The sequence below is a fragment of the Leptosomus discolor genome, chromosome Z (assembly GCF_034619465.1).
Source record: "Leptosomus discolor isolate bLepDis1 chromosome Z, bLepDis1.hap2, whole genome shotgun sequence".
Classification (NCBI taxonomy): domain Eukaryota; kingdom Metazoa; phylum Chordata; class Aves; order Leptosomiformes; family Leptosomidae; genus Leptosomus; species Leptosomus discolor.
This window is the reverse complement of record NC_141419.1, coordinates 90,917,195-90,933,515: the sequence shown is the minus strand read 5'-3', so window position 1 is coordinate 90,933,515 and position 16,321 is coordinate 90,917,195. Positions and strand designations below refer to the sequence as shown.

Sequence of the window (16,321 nt, the reverse complement as noted above, 5' to 3'; positions counted from 1 at the left end):
TCCAGCTGCATTGGGGAGAGAATTATGCTGATACTCAGAGCTTTCTAAAAGCCACCATAATATACCATATTCTGAATTAAACCCAAGTTAATAGGACATACCACTCCACAGATGAGTTAGCCAGGCCTGGATTTTTCTTCAGATCCCAGCTGAAGCAATTATTTCAGGTTTTGTCTAGTATTTTGCGTTACATACATTTCACAGCATCTAACTGGGATGCTATTTCCTAGCACGCTAACTAGGAGACTCCAGACGGAGGAGCCACCTGTGTTTTGAACGCAAGGATTTTTTCTGTCATAAAAGAATGCGATCCCATTGACAGCCTAAGTAGCTGTAGTGATAAGCTTTGTGAGGGTTTCTGCCAACATTGTTAGCTACAGTACAACGGTAATTCAGGTGGCTGAGGCAAACCTATTGAAAAAGAGGAGGAGATCCGCGTGTTTGGGGAAAAAAAAAAAAAAGTAACCTCCACAGTCAGTCAGACATCATTGCTAAAGAACAAAATTTCATTTTATTGTTCCTCAAACAAGTATTCCAAAAGGCTTTCATCACTTAAATCTCCTTTGTACGTGCAGAAGACAAGCAGTGTGGGTAACTGAATCAGAGTGCTGCTGGCGTTACAGCAGCAGTGTGAGGATGGGCACTCCCTTCCCCATGGTCCTCAGTGCCGTGGAAGAGATGGAGGAGCAGGTTAGGGGAGTGATGCGGCCTTCTGCAGGGTCATATTGATGCTTGCAGGAAGAAATGTATCTTTGCTTTCCGTTGAAAGTAGCCAGAGCAAAATGGTAGCAAAGAATTTTGCTGTTTATATGAGTCTGATGGGGATAATGACAAGTACCAGTATTCTCTTCTGCCTTGGTAAGAGCGTGTATCCGACAAGTGACAATTCCTACAACGCCAGCTTATAGTAGAAAATAGCTCAACTATGTACAGATTGACTGACAGTCCAACAAAATGCTGTTGCATGTACAGCCTTGTTATGTAGTATTTAAGTGCCTTATGGTAACTCAGAAAAGGACTGCTTTGTAGGCAGTCGGCAAAAGGAAGTGCCAGTGGTTTCAGTGTTAGTACTAAGCTGAAGAACCCAAGCTGGTTTGGTATGATCCGTGTTCTTGCCAGACCTGTAAAGTCTCACAGTCCAATGTTTGATGTGGTGGAGAGACCTGACGATAGGAACAAAGCAGATTTGCCTTTTTTACCCTATCCCAGGGGAGGACAGACCGCTCTCCAGTCTGAACAACCGTATTGGGCATATCGTGGAATCACAGGCTGGTTTGGGCTGGGAGGGCCCTTCAGAGGCCATCTAGTGCAACCCCCTGCAGCGAGCAGGGACATCTTCCACTGGATCAGGCTGCTCAGAGCCCCGTCCAGCCTGACCTGGGACGTTCCCAGGGATGGGGCAGCCACCGCCTCTCTGGGCAGCCTCTGCCAGTGCTCCACCAGCCTCATCGTAAAAAACCCCGATGTCAGTCCATGCTGAGAAGTCCAGAAGGCTAGCAGGGCTTCACATGACGGCTTGCTCAGCTTAGAAGGTTTGAGTTTAAAAACCATCAGGAATGGTTTGTCAAAAGCATGGGCAAGATGAAAAGCTCTACAAGTTTATCTTGAATATTAAGGCTTGGTGCACAATAAAAGGAGAATTCTTTTTTTCATTTATTGAAAGTATTCTTCAGTGCCAAAAAAGAAAAAAAAAAAAAAAAAAGGCCAGGGACAAAGTCTGGGGAACGATGGCAGATGTTCAAACTGCAAGGGGGTTTGATCCCAGTCAGTTTTCCTTCTTCTGTCTTTGCTCTTGTCTTTCACCAGCCACTTTTTATTTTTTCTGATTTTTTTTTCCTGTGTCTTTTTCTCCCTATTCCTCCTCCCCAAGCAGGGGCTCAACAGAAAATGCATTAAATTAAACGCGTGCTGGAGTGCTTTTACTTAGCATAGGAAGGGTTGAAAAGACTAAGTTCCCTTAACCCTTAGCGCATTTGGCCGATGGCAATACATTAATGCTTTTTGGCATGAGAAGATGGCTGCTGTTGAGAGAATCAAGCTATGAGGCTGAATACTAGAGTGCAATGCATTTTGGGTAAAAATTTTGGTTATTACAGGAGAAAACAGATCTCTTTCCAGATACGGGCATGCCAGATTTGCTCACCATTGAGACGTTAACCAGCTAATAGCTCCATTAGTAATAATTACCTGTGCTCTGTCTTTATTACCTAATATATTTTACAATGGAAAAGGGCGCTCTAACCTTTTATTCCTTTCTTAAAGGCGCAAGACCTGAATGTGATCGAGGAGGTGATCCGAATGATGTTGGAGATCATCAACTCCTGCCTGACAAATTCTCTTCATCACAACCCAAACTTGGTGTACGCACTGCTTTACAAGCGGGATCTGTTTGAGCAGTTTCGAACTCACCCTTCCTTCCAGGACATAATGCAAAATATAGATCTGGTGAGTGGTACATTATTTAGAGGATGCTTACATGTTGTTATTTGATCTCTTTATCCTTTTGAGAAGTGGAAAATATTCGTCGTCTCTATCAGTTTCTTTTAGAAAGTATTAAAATGCTGAGTTTCTTTCCCCTGTTTTCTGGGCCTCCACTGTGACTAATTCTAGGCAACATCTTTAATTCGGCAGAGCCAGGGAATTTGGGATGCCTCTGGGAAGGAATTCCCAACCTGTGATACATCTTTGACTCCCTTAAGGAAGGACAGCCTCAGATTCTTTTAACTGCCCCTTGTTAGAAGCCTGTCTTTCAGGGGAGGAAAAGCAGATTTTCATCATCAACCAGTCTTTTTCTTTTCTCTTATTTTTAAAGTTATTATTAACTTATTTTTAAATAGCTGAGAGCAGACTTGTTTCCTGGGCTGTGTCTGTGTGTTGCTTTTACCTGCAAAGTGTCTCTCCACAGCAATCGCTTTGGGTAAGTCAACATTTTAGAAGAAAACAAAAGGAAATAGCTGTGGATCAGAAGCTGTTACTTGTGTGGCTTTCCATGGAGTATGACTCTGGAAGACACTTAGTTGCTAATTAATTATCTGATAGTGGCTTTCATGTTTGTATTGAGAACCCAAGTAATGATTCCTGCTAGAAAATAACAGACTTTGAGAGCAAGAAATATTTCTCTGTCCTCTAGTCAGTATTTGCAGAGCTGAGCAAGGCTTGAAGTCATGCTCTGACCACTGGATGCAAAATCCTGGAAGAGGGTGATGAATAGGGTGCTAAATATCTTGCTGCAGCGAATAACACATTCGTTCAGTGTGAATAAAAATCTGCTGAGGTTCTGTTTCGATCTGCTTTTATTTTAAAATATTACAGGAAATTGACAGATTTCTGATGATCCATAAAGGAAAGGGATTTTAAATGTTGGACTGAAATCCTGCTCTGTACCTATCTCTTCCTCCTCTGGTCTCAGTTCATATGTTCTGGTCATGAAAGAGCTTCGAGAGCAGAGGATTCAGAGCTCGAAACTCTCCAGACTTTGGGCAGTTGCAGACTACAGCCAGCATGGTACTGCCTGGATTATTAGGAACAAGGTGTCTTCAAGTTGTGTAAAAGAGAGGATGTGGTGCAGTGAAGGTAACAGTCGTCTTCATTCCTGACTGAGACAGGGACCTTCTCTGGTTACTTGTCCAGATCCAGGAAAACTAGTGGTGGCCAAATCCTTCTGCACGACCACCCTGTGCAGGTAGCAGCACATCCTTTCCTTTTTGACACTTAAATGTAGGTTTCCCTCCACAATTTAAACAGTTCCTCCCCAAAACTGTTTAATGTTGGGTTACAGCATAATGCCAGTTACATTCAGAAACTATTTAAAGCTTTCCAAGGCAGCATGTTGAATTTTTAAATAGCTCCTTTGTTAGAGAAGCGAGGATGTCAAAAAAAGATATTTTTTTTTTGTTAAATGTACCTGTCACCAGCTGGCAAGTGGTGAGAGCTGTCAGGCTTGCAGATCTGAATAAGAGATTAGATTCAGCTGACTCCTCTCCTACGCTGTCATGTCCTCCACATCATACACAGTATCGATTAGAAGCCCGGACAGAACCAGTGTTTGTCTTGTGTGCGACAGCCAGAATGTTTTAACTGGTCTTCCTATCCCTTGAAAAAGTGGCAGCTCATGTTAACTTTACTAGACATATGGGGGGAGCTTGTCTGGGACCATGTGGGCAATATATGAGAAGAACCAAAATGCGCTCCTGGCTCCCAGACTTTGCTCAGGCTTTTCTCTGCAGTGATGGAGGTGGGAGCTCCATCCTCGCAGCCACGCAGGATGATAGAAATGTGTGAAATGTAGGTGTGCTCCAAAAGGAGTCAGAAAATAGTGGAGAAAAAAAAATCTTTAAAGTTTTAGCTCAATACATTCCTAAACTGTATGTTGCTGGAAGCTGGGAGGGTGTATCCATGGGGAGGATCTCCCTATTCTTGACCTGCTCTTATATTCTTGTTTAAGCACCCATCCCAGCCTACTGTCAGAGAGAGAACAGTGAGCTGGCTGGGTTTTTTGTGTGGCCAAGGCTGGTTATTCAGAGGAGGGTGGATCTGCCAACTTCCCATGTATTGTGGAGCTCTATTGGGTTTCAGGCTGCTGTGCTCAATTTAATTTGGTGGTCCAAACTGTGTAAATTTTAGGTATAAATGGTAAATGCTGCAGCTTTTGGTAATGGAAGGGTGAGGAAGAGAAGTTACCTTTCTGAAGCCCCCAAAGCATGTCTGTGGGAGCTGTGCTACATCCTGGCTCTCTCCACTGGTACTTTTTCTGGTCATTACACAGCAAAATACATTTGGATTCTCTTCACTCACGCTAAAGTGGGAGTGTAATTTCCATCATCAGATACCGCTTGAGCAGAAGGTGCATGTTGTGCTCTGGGTCACTCTGACATCCCTCGGTGCTTCGGCAAAATCCTTCTTACACTGGGTGTAAGATTCTCTGATCCTAAACTGTAGTCGAGATTTTCATTTCATGCAGAAGTACTAACAGGCAGCATGGTAGCGTTCTATATTGAACAAATCTGACCAAAATACAGAATATGTGCAATCTGTAACGAGTTTTGGACACCAGAACAGTTGCCAGGTTGCCTTGTCAAGAGTGTATAAAATGGATATGACATATCTTTGCTTAAATACTTACTGTTCTTACTCTGTTGCACATAATGTTTTCATAAACCAATAGGAAGCACAGAAGAGGTGAAAATGCTAAAAGTTGGATGCAAAATGAATTGGAAAATGTACTGAGAAGGTAGTAATGAGTAGTTGACTGTGCACATAGAAAGAGGCGTCTGCTGCAGTCCTGTGGGGGTATGCAAAGGGAGAACAGACCAGAGGTGTGCTCTAAGCCTGCTCATGCTAGTGACATCTTGGCTGGATTACTCTGGGTATAGAATCAGAATCATTTAGGTTGGAAAGGACCTTTAAGATCATCAAATCCAACCATTAACTGAATGCTGCCAAGGCCACCACTAGACTGTGTCCCCAGGTGCAACATCTACCCGTCTTTTAAACACCTCCAGGGATGGTGACTCCATGACCTCCCTGGGCAGGCTGTTCGAGGGCTTGACCACTCTGTCAGTAAGGAACTTTTTCCTCATGTCCAACCTGAACCTCCCCTGGCACAACTTGAGGCCGTTTCCTCTCGTCCTATCGCTTGTTCCTTGGGAGAACAGACCGACCCCACCTCACCACAGCCTCCTCTCAGGCAGCTGCAGAGAGCGATCAGGTCTCCCCTCAGCCTCCTCTTCTCCAGGCTGAACACCCCCAGCTCCCTCAGCCGCTCCTCACCAGACCTGTGCTCCAGACCCTTCACCAGCTTCGCTGCCCTTCTCTGGACACGCTCCAGCACCTCCGTGTCCTTCTTGCAGTGGGGGGCCCAAAACTGCCCCCACCATTCGATGGGCAGCCTCACCAGTGCCCAGTCCAGGGGCACGATCCCCTCCCTGCTCCTGCTGGCCACACCATGGCTGATACAGGCCAGGAGGCTGTTGGCCTTCTTGCCCACCTGGGCGCACTGCTGGCTCCTGTTCAGGTGGCACCATGGAAGAAATTCTAGGAAAAAAAAAGATCTGTGTAAAACAGGATCTCTAAGGAAAAAGAGAACAGGTGCAGATTAGCCAAAGGAAGGCCAAAGGTGGTACAATATTTTTCAAATAGAACGCTGCTGTGAAGGGAAAGGGAATAACCTTTTTCACATACTTGTGGATTCACAGATCATAAGGAAAGACTTTCTAATCTTAATAATAACGAACCTAACTGTTAATAATAACGAATCTAACTGTGGTAGGTTTCCAGAGACTTCGGCATTGGAGGCCTCTGGATAGCAGATGTTTGGCAGGATAACGGGGGCAGAGGACAGAGCAGAACATGTCTGTAGGCACACATGAATATGGGGATGGCTCTGCAGCTCCACCAGCTGCTCAGACCAGAGTGGCAATTGCCCAGGTTAACTGCGGTACAGACTTGGTCACACTAAGGACTTTTTCTCAGGATTTGGACCATTGAGGTTACTCTGGAGATAACACGTAACCTCTGTGTGCTTCATCGTTGAGGCAAAAATAGGTGAATATTTAAGGGTCATCAGTGTATAGTACACTTTTTTATTGAAAACTACTTATTTGCCTCTGGGTTTTTATAAATAAGCTAAAAATCACCATTGCCAGCTGATTGGGAACATATGGGAATGGTTAATGCTCTACAGAAGAAACTGAAATCAAAATACCTTCTGTTTCCTATTAATTTACTTTTCATTTTAGAAAGTCATCTTAATAGGATATTGTGCATCTTGTTTAGCTAAATGGGATATTCTTCCTCTGGATGGTGAACAAAGAGGAATGCTATGGTTCCTGGTCTGGCTTCCTGCAGAAACGTTTCAGCTGTGAACTGTCTATATGCCTCCGTTTCAGAGGTGGTCTGTAATTTGGTCAGCAACCTGAGATGGGTCAGGAATTTGGTGGAGACTCTTCGCTGGTAATTCATGAAGATTAGTTGGGTTTGTGGCCATCGTGAGAATTCACTGGCTTTCTTAACTTTCATATTTCCTGTGAGCTAGTGATAGATATCCTGCGGTTGAACAGGCTTAGCTAGGAGCTGGTAGAATTTTGTTTGCAAAATAGTCTGACAGAAATCGGGAGGTCGGGGGCAATGGTTTAGTGATGCAAAGGATTCGGTTGATGCAATTTCCTACTAGGAATTTAATTCTCCAAAGACGCTTCCCTGCTAGATTATAAAATCAGTTGAATTGGCTTGGCTCTGGCATAGCAACTCCTGTTTCAAGACCTGCAGGACTTGCAGTGAACATGAGAACTGATCTTTCATGGTTTTCCTTAAAATATCCATAGAAAAACTTTGATCCTACTATTTACTGCTGGCTAATAAACACTTTTAAGTGATTTTTTTTTTTTCTTTTTTTTCTCTTCTTTTTTTCTCCCCACTCCTACCCACTTTGTTTGCTAGGAGTGGGAAGATGAGAAGAGCAGAGTACCTTGAAAAGTTCATGTGCCTTTGAACATGCTCCTAGTTTCAAGGTGAATCTGAAAATCTTTAGTACTTCAAGTCTGCTGATAAACCTTTTGTGTTTCTCCTGCTGTTGAATCACCTAAAGCCGTTTCGTCCCTTCTTAAATCAGCGAGGGTTGGCTTTGCCTCACTTCGGGACAGAGGGTATGACGATCAGCTGCTGAACATAGCTGTGATTTATGTTGTCCTAAGGAAGCTACTTAGCTGAAGTGTTAATCCTGCAGAACTTTATGACAAGAGGTTTGTTTTCTCCTTTTCTTCTCCTTTCCGTGTGCTGTCAATACAGCATCTTGTTCCACCGCTGCTGAACGTGGCTGGAAATGTAAAATAGCCAATGACAAAATGTGTGTCTTTTTTCATCGCTTTCTGAAGGAAAAAAGAAAAAAAAAAAATTGACCAAAAAGGACTCAGAACTTTTTCATTTGGTGCCAAGTTATTTTTCTTTCTTTTGCCGAGTTAACCTTAACAGGTGTGGGCAGAGGAGGCAGCAGCAAATCGCGCTCTTATTTTTAGCTGGAGGAGAAAGCGAGGAGCTGCACTTCAGCATCCACTGAAAGAACCCAAGTGGAGAAAACGTCCTTGATAGGTCTGCTGCTTGGTGCATGCTGTAGTAAATAGAAATATTTCTCTACTTCAGCCTTTCAGCCCTATTGAAAACAGCAGATGAGTGAAATAATAGACATTGTAGTTATTCCCTCATAGTCTTAAAAAAAAAAAAAAAATCATCTCCAAAACCTAAAATGTCATTTTTAAATCGTTGTAGCTTTCTTGTAGCACTTTTAAGCTCTGGAAATATTTTGTAAATGTGTTGTTTAGGAAACAGAAGGAATAAAGATCAGTCTCTCAGGGAAGCTTGACCTCTGAAATGAAAACCTATTTATGAACCTCTTTATGAAAACCTATTTTGGAAATCACCATAGCAAACAGTTTTTGCTTAGAGCTCTTGATTATATTAATGGAATATTAAGACAAAGCCTGGAAATCCATGTAGCTGCATGCCCATGACACCACACGCTTGGGTGGCTTGTACAACCAGAATTAGGCTCTCTGCACAGGGCAAGGCGCTGTGGGTACACCGTTTCATCTAGACACTGGTAAGACATTCCTGATGAGGAGCTGTCTAATCCAGGATTAGACGTGCCTTTTAATCTCTGTTAATATGGAAGCCAGATTGGAGAGAGAGCTTTTTAAAACGGGTTATGGTCCTTGCAGCACACAGCATGACTTGGGTACAAGTAATTCACAGCAACTCGTTAAGTGTCTCGTTATTCTTCTTCTTGAGCCGTCTTTGCAATTACTTTCTGTTTTCTTAGACCAGTTGCCCAAATAGTTAATGAGAAAAATAAATTTCAGAATATCAAACCATGGACACCATCTCTCAGCCTAGTTTGTTTGCCCCGAGATGTGCTTTTTTCTATACCTTGCAGTAATATGCTCAGCACTGGGTTTTAAAGCATGTGCTAAAACTTGAAACTCATTTAATATTATCCACCCAGTTTGCTTTTTCTGGTTCATTTTCTTTTTAAGCGTACAAGGACTTGAAATCTGTTAATTTTCATGATTATTTTAAACGCAGCTCTGTTGCTTCTGTGTGGAAGATAATTAAAGCTCTTTCGAAGGAAAAGGCTGCATGGTTTAGTGGTGGGCTTGGTAGTGTTAGGTTAATGGTTGGACCTGATGATCTTAAAGGTCTTTTCCAACCAAAATGATTCTATGATTCTGTACTCTTCCTTAGTATCATGTTAAGCTTTTATATTTTTATATTTGGGCAGATTACTAGGTAAAACGTTAGACCTTCTGCTACCAAGGAGATGGGAGCTTGCGCAGTAGCGATTTAGTGCTGGATGCTTCTTGGTTTTCTTACTGATCTAATGGTAATAAGCAAATGCCTCTTTCAGGATCTCCTTTGTATAACTCAGGGGTTTTTTCTTTGCTTTTTTTTTTCTTTTTTTGTTTCATTGAGGTACTTATTGGGTACCTGAGTGTCTCATTGGAGTACTGTGCTGTCAGGGTTAGAAAGAGAATTACACCAATTCTGTATTGTCTGAAATAGTAAGGCAAATAACGCTTAGAGATAAATATTATTGTTAAAGTAGTTATTTTTCATTTCAGTCCATAACTGCATACCAAAAATAGCCATTCAGAATTCTGTGAAATGCTGACATAGCCTGAAAATATTGGAAACCTATCCTGCTTTTCTTCTTTGTGAAATACAACGCAACCAATATTAGTACCTTTACCACAAAAACGTGGAAGTCTTATAAAAACATGTTAACATTGGAGGGTTTGCCTTTCCAAAATAGGAAATGCCAGAATTCAGGTAGTATCTGTGAGCTTCATTCACTTTTTTATGCGTGTGTATTATGATAGTATTTTACCCTTTTGATTAAAAGCTGAATATTAAATTTTGCTTTTGTTGTGGTTTAGCAGAGCTTGAGCTAACAAGGCGGCACTAGTGGGATGGATTCTCTGCATGAGCCTGCCCTGGGCAAGAGTAGGTTTCACCAGATTACTGACATCAGAGGAGTGTTGAAATGCAGGAAGATGGTTTTTTCTTTCAGAGTTTGTGGGCAATTCTCTCGTTCCTCTATGTGCTGCGTATCCTCTACCAGCAATTTGTCCCAGACTCTATGCCAAAACCATGTCAGCGTCGCTCCAAGGTCCTCATGCTCTTTGCGCAAGCTGTTTCTTGCCATATTCCTCTGTAATTTCTGGCTGGTTCCTCCCTCCAGCTCTTTTGGTTGTGAACTCAGCACAGTTCTCCTGATTTTTTCAAGCATCAGAGATCACAGTGCCAAAGTGGGTCCTTATCGGTCAGAACATGGAACCTACCTGCAACGTCTGCCACAGGCAGTGAAATTCTCTCCTCTGTCGAAGTATGAAGATCATTGTAAGGACAGTACAGAAGGTGAAACCTGAATTTTTTGTTGACTGATTTCCACGCTTCTGATGTTTAAAACAAGAGAGAACCAAAAAGAAAACCAAACCACAACAACCCCAAAAAACAACTTCCAGCAAGCGTCCTCTGTCTCTCTCTCACTCGCTTGGTGCTTCAGTTTCTAAAGAAAATAGCTCTGCGATCCAGCAAGTCTACCTGCCTAAAACAAGGGCTAGGGTTTTGGGGATCACAAGAGAGGAACAACAAATTTGAATCTCACAGAAATCAAGCCATCAGCTGTCTTTGTTTTATTAACGGCAGCTGAGCTGGGAGGCATAATTAGGGTAATGGTTTCTGGCTCCAGCTGTGTCTCACCACAGAACAAAGAGAGCTCAGCAGAGATTTTCTACTATAATACACTTTTCCCCCCTTCTATTTGGGCGAATTAACAAAGATTACTTGATGTGCTGAAGGCTGCGATTCTGATACAAGCGGGCATTAGTACTTTTCAGAGGAGAGCGTGTTCGAAGCCTGTGAGATGTTGGGGAATCTTCCAACAACATAGGCAGTGAGCAAAAGCTGTGCTTGCCTCCAGCCGAGGGGCAGCTGGGTGCTCACATGTGCATGGGCTCTACCAAGTGGCTCTGACCATCTTGTGGTACTTTCAAAGGACTCCGAGTAGGTGTTGAAATTTTGCCCCGTACCCTTTTTGCGTTGTTTTGAGTTTCAGATCCCCTGCGTGACTGATGAGTTCCTCTGGGATAAGGGACGGGCTTTGCAAAGTGTGCTCTTTTTGGATGAAAGGAGCTATAGAAATGGAGGTTTTCTGATGTCCCACATGGAGAACTGCCGGTGGGATGTCTGCTTCTGGTGTGACCTACTGAGCTTGGAGAGGGATAAAAGTTAAAGTCTGACCTAACTGTGTTCTAGCTAATAAGGACCAGCTGGGTCACAGAAGAGGGGGTGGGGAGGGAAATATGGTGAAAATCAGCTTGGCCTCACCAGGGAGATGTGTGGAGGATGAGAGCATTGAGAGGGAACATACAGGTCCTTGGGCCTGGAATCTGTCATGGGGAAGGTATCATGGGGCACTTCAGGTGGTTAATTTGGGGCGAAGAGAAGCTTTGTGGGCTTTTTTTTCTCCCCCCTCCAATTGCTGTGGCTTTGAATGCCTCAAAACCCCCAGGAAGATATGTAGATTCTTGTATTGAGATAGTTGATAGTTATCTTAAAGCCTCCTGTCTAGGAGTCTTTGAAACGAGAAGGATTTTACTTTAATGCATGAAAATGAAAGTAAAATTCTAGCCCAAACTATAACAAGTAGACTGGAAGGCCTCAAAAATCCTGAAATACTGACAGATATAAATATAAGCATATGTCAGTGCACAGTACTTGAAAATGTAAATTTGTTGATTCAGCTCCTTGTGTTAAATTGTAAAATCATCTCTGTTAAAAATGACCACAGAAGGATACTGATAATTGTGCTAATTCGACATTAACAAAGGCTTCCTGGCTGTGACACAAGCAATAACATGATTATTCTTTAAGAAATACAGATACATTGATCCAGGGAAAGAAGATGATGGCTTCATGTGTAAATTGATACAAACATCCCTTCTTTTCTATTTATTTATGTGTTCTGGTTTTTCATTCCAGGTGATCAGCTTTTTCAGCTCCCGCCTAGAGCAAGCTGGAGCTGAGCTGTCAGTGGAGCGAGTTCTGGAAGTCATCAAACAAGGAGCTGTTGCTTTGCCCAAAGACAGGCTAAGAGTAAGTGCTCAAGACCTCATCAATTAAAGTGTACTGTTCCAATCAATTAAATACATACCCTTTGTATCCCTAACGTCAAAACATCATTTCTCCTGTCAATAGCGGCTGATATGGGATTACATTATGAATTGCCGTATGTGTATGTTTTAATTTCAGTTCCTAATTTGTGCTAAATGTTTGGGTGAGTTTTCTTGATTAGTTCTTAAATTGAAGTGTGTGGATGAATTACAGTTTGCTGAGGCTAAGGTTTTCTTCATCGTATCTTGGAAATGCAGTCTTACCTCTCCGTCCGTGCTTTAGTTAAGCTGTAACCAAACTTTGATCATTCTTTTCTTTGATTGCCTTATTCTTCTTCCTCCAGTGTTCCACACCTCTATCTGGGTCTATATAAAATGCTACAAAGATAAATTTCTAGGTCTTTAGTTAAGAATTAACCAACATAGTGAAAATCAGTTCAGGACCTGTAAGTCTGGTCAACATGATGATGAGCCTTCTGTATAAACCTGAGCAGGCCCCTCCAATCCCTTCTGAGAATCTCTCAAATCTGATGAGGGATTTACCAACTTGACAGGTTTTGTGAGGCTAAAATCCATTAATGGCTGTGTGATGTTTAAATACTGCAATAATGAAATCTATGTAATTAGGTAAGTAAGTGGGAGTTAGGTGTGTTTTTTAAACACGCAACAAATTTTTCCTCCTCCATTATGCCAAGTGTATTTGAAATAAGGTCTGCTTTCTGCAGAACCATTTTTGTTCCTCCTCCATGATAAGAGAGCGAGAGTGCCTTCTCAAGACCCATTTCTTTTGTGGTAACTTTAGGAAAATAACATCTGATAAGGGACACTGAGTATGCACGGCCGTTGGTGATGGCTGGTAATTTATTTATACCACGATAATTTTAAAACACCCCGTGGGAATTGTCTAGCTGGCTGCATATACTGTCTTTCCTACAGTTCCCTGTGTCCCTGAGATGGCACATATTTAGTCACTGAGACTGAATTACTTCGGGAGAGATTGGTCTAGAGTCTGAGTCCCAAGCTGCAGTACAGGAATAGCGAAAGTAATACCAGAGGAGTTGTTGGATCCAAATCCAGCCCTTCAGGTTGTATCCTTTCTACACCTTGATGCTGTGAATACAGAGAAACACTGGACCTTTTGCTTTTTGTATGACAACTTATTCTTACAACAGATAATTGAAAGCTCTTACGTTAAAAGGCTGCAGCGATTCCTTCTTGACATAGAGCCATGGCTAGATAAATTTGCCACTTAGAAAACAACGAAGGTTTTAGCAGTTTCTTGTTGTGCCAGATTGACTTGCACATTGGGCCACGATTTAAAGAAATGGTGTTTCTGGAGTGAAATCCATCGAGTTTTAAATTTTCTGCATTAATGATATACAGTGTTCAAAATTACATGTTTATATTGCCACTTAAATCAACAGATCAAAATTTTTTGACAAGTGCCAAGCTCTGTAAGTCCTCACCAAGCAGTCGAATACGTCGAGTTTTAGGGATGCATATAGCGTGACTTGGAGCGCTTACTTTTCCTCCGAAGGACTTGAGTTGGGGACAGGGTTACTGAGTCAACACAGACAGTCTGGCACATAGTTCTTCCACACTACCCACTTACACCTACCAGGTTTTGTCATTTTTTGCAAAATCCTTTTGCTGAGCGGCCGTTTGGCCAGAACAGGTTACTCCTGCATGGAGGAAAGTTGGTGACACTGACCCTGGTATCTGTGATGTCATGCATCAACCAGTAAACGCAATTAACGTCCTTTCTTTGCACAGACGGCAAAGATAAGCAGCGCGTGATTCCCTGCTTTAGAAACGACCTGGTGTGTCTTCATGCCCTCTGTCCTTGTACCTCTCTCCTAGGAGTCTCTCCTCAGGTCGTCCCGCTTCAGTCTCCGAGGTTTTCAGGGGAAGCTGTTCTAAAGCTTGACAAAATCATGTTAAGATCAGACTGAAGATAGAGTTACGCAACAACACTGGCAGCTCTGAGGAATTTCGGCAGCTAAATAAAGGAGAAAGCTTTAATCCACATGTCTTTAATGACACTCTCTGGGCATGTCTGGATGGGTGGGAGCAGCCCTACCCACAGTCGCTTTGCCTGCACAATAGGCTCCGTGGCTGTTCGCATCACTAAGCTCACGTCTGCGAGCTGGAAGCTGTCTGGCTGCATCGACCAACTGACAGTGGCTGCTGAAAGGACAGTTTTCGAACGCAGGCTGGTTTGGGCACAGCCAATTCAGAGAAGTGGCTTCTGGGTAGGAGTTGGCTTGTGCCTGGCCAGCTTGGACAATGTATGGGGGAATTGTGGGTCTGCTGCATCTGCTGCATCGGGGTTGACATGACCTACGTGTCATTACAAAGCTGTGAAGTTTAATCCTGAGAATTTATAGATCAGCTTTGCACTTAATCGCTAATTAATTTTCAAGCCATCCTTGCCTTTTGCCATAACCTGCTGAAGTGCACTAAAGTACAGGAGATCCTGCAGGGGTATTACTCCTGCCTCCTAGAAACCACCATCTTCGGGTGAAGCGCTCTGAGAGAGGCGGTTGAATCACAAAGAGGTTTTGGTTCGGAAAAACGAGGACTGAAGCAGCGCTTTTACTCACGTGCTTCCCTGCAGCTCAGACAATGGTGGGGTTTTTTTTGTTATGTATTAAGTACCTAATGTGCGGACAGATAAATGCAGTGAATGTTTTCAAGTTGCTTATCTTGGCCTTTGTCGAGGAAGTGAGCATGCAAGAGGCGTTGCATGTGTTCAGATCTTGAGTCTGTTGACTTGGACCATAGTTGAAACATGAATAAACGTCAACTAAAAATAACAGCACTTGGAGCCACGATCCTGATCTGCATAATGGTGCTTATCGGTTTCGTATCACACCCTGGTACTCCTGCTGCCTTTCACTGTGGGAAGCGACATGGGATGCAAAGTGAGCATGTATGTTAGCATTAGGTCATTTATATTTATATCTATCTGTGTGTGTTAGGAAAGATATCCTGCATTTTCCTAGCAAATAATTATTGGGAAATGGGAAATCTAACTCATTTTTTCCTTCCAGTCCTGAAGCAGTCTGACTGGAGACAAACAACATAATTAACATTATTTTAAGCGTATGCTTTTAGCGATGTTCTGTGGAAGGCAGGGAAAGTCCAAGCTGAATAATTAGACTTCTAGAAGACTTCTGCATAAACAGAGAGATAAAGGGCAGGTGCTGAAATCAAGAGGTGGTTATTTCTCCTTCAATCTGTGGGAGGAGATAAGTGAAGTCAATATGCCGAGGACGGAGGCAGAAGCCACGGCATGGAGATAGAGCTGTCTCCTTCGCAGACAAGCAGCCCACAGTCCAGGCTCCCTGTTTTATTGCAGAAGCTTATTAAAGGCAATTTAGAGATCATAGTGATAGGTGAAAATTGGCCTCATTCTTTCATTATTTTTATTTTTTGAGAGTTCTCAGGCTGCCTTTCTTCCTTTTAGTGAAGTATCTGTACTTTCAGCATTAGGAGCGTGAGAGAAGTGGGACTGTGTCTGGAGTCTGTGAGTTATCTGAGGATTTCAAGGGGAATTAGCCAGCAGATAACCGTCTTTTACAATAAGTGGGAAAACTTGTTTCGAATGCCAGCTAATGACTGGAAGCTGACATTTGGGTTCATTGTATGATCACACTTGGGAGGCCACATTTAATGCTTTAGAAAAGAAAAGTTCCCATTAGCTAAGCCACTTAAAGCAGAGATTTCATTTTGATGAACATGTTCAGAATTGCTTTTATTTTTCTCCCATTCCTTTTCTCCCTGTGTCAACGAGTATTTTGTCACCGGCGTGCATTCTGTCATAGGTTCTTCATGTGCTGTGCAGACATACCATTATGCCTTCAACTCGCACCTTTTTGGTCTGGTACAAAATTTCGTGTTTATTGAAGTGCACTCTAGTTCGAAAGGCATTAAAATTTCACAGAATATATAAAAGGAGCAGAGGTAAAAGCCTTCAGTCTCTTAACAGAAGAAGCTTTGCTTTAGGTGTTAAAAGCACTTCTTATACTTAAAATCACTTCCCCTTCTATGAATGATGTGCTTCCAAGTTCAACTTCCATTTATTACATTCAAAAAAGCCCCAAGTTGTCGCAGCACCAGAGCACAGGGGAAAAGAGTAGATTGTCATTGGAGTG

General features: G+C 42.6%; 1 protein-coding gene across 2 annotated transcripts in view; it reads left to right on the top strand.

Moving 5' to 3' along the window:
• Positions 1-16,321, top strand: part of DYM (dymeclin) — a 211,232-nt gene that overhangs the window by 167,702 nt on the left and 27,209 nt on the right. For both annotated transcript variants that reach the window (XM_086480496.1, XM_086480495.1), the window contains 2 exons: positions 2,263-2,445; positions 12,034-12,147. In XM_086480496.1, coding sequence (XP_086336622.1) covers positions 2,263-2,445; positions 12,034-12,147 — 297 coding nt within the window. The remainder of the gene's footprint in view (positions 1-2,262; positions 2,446-12,033; positions 12,148-16,321) is intronic.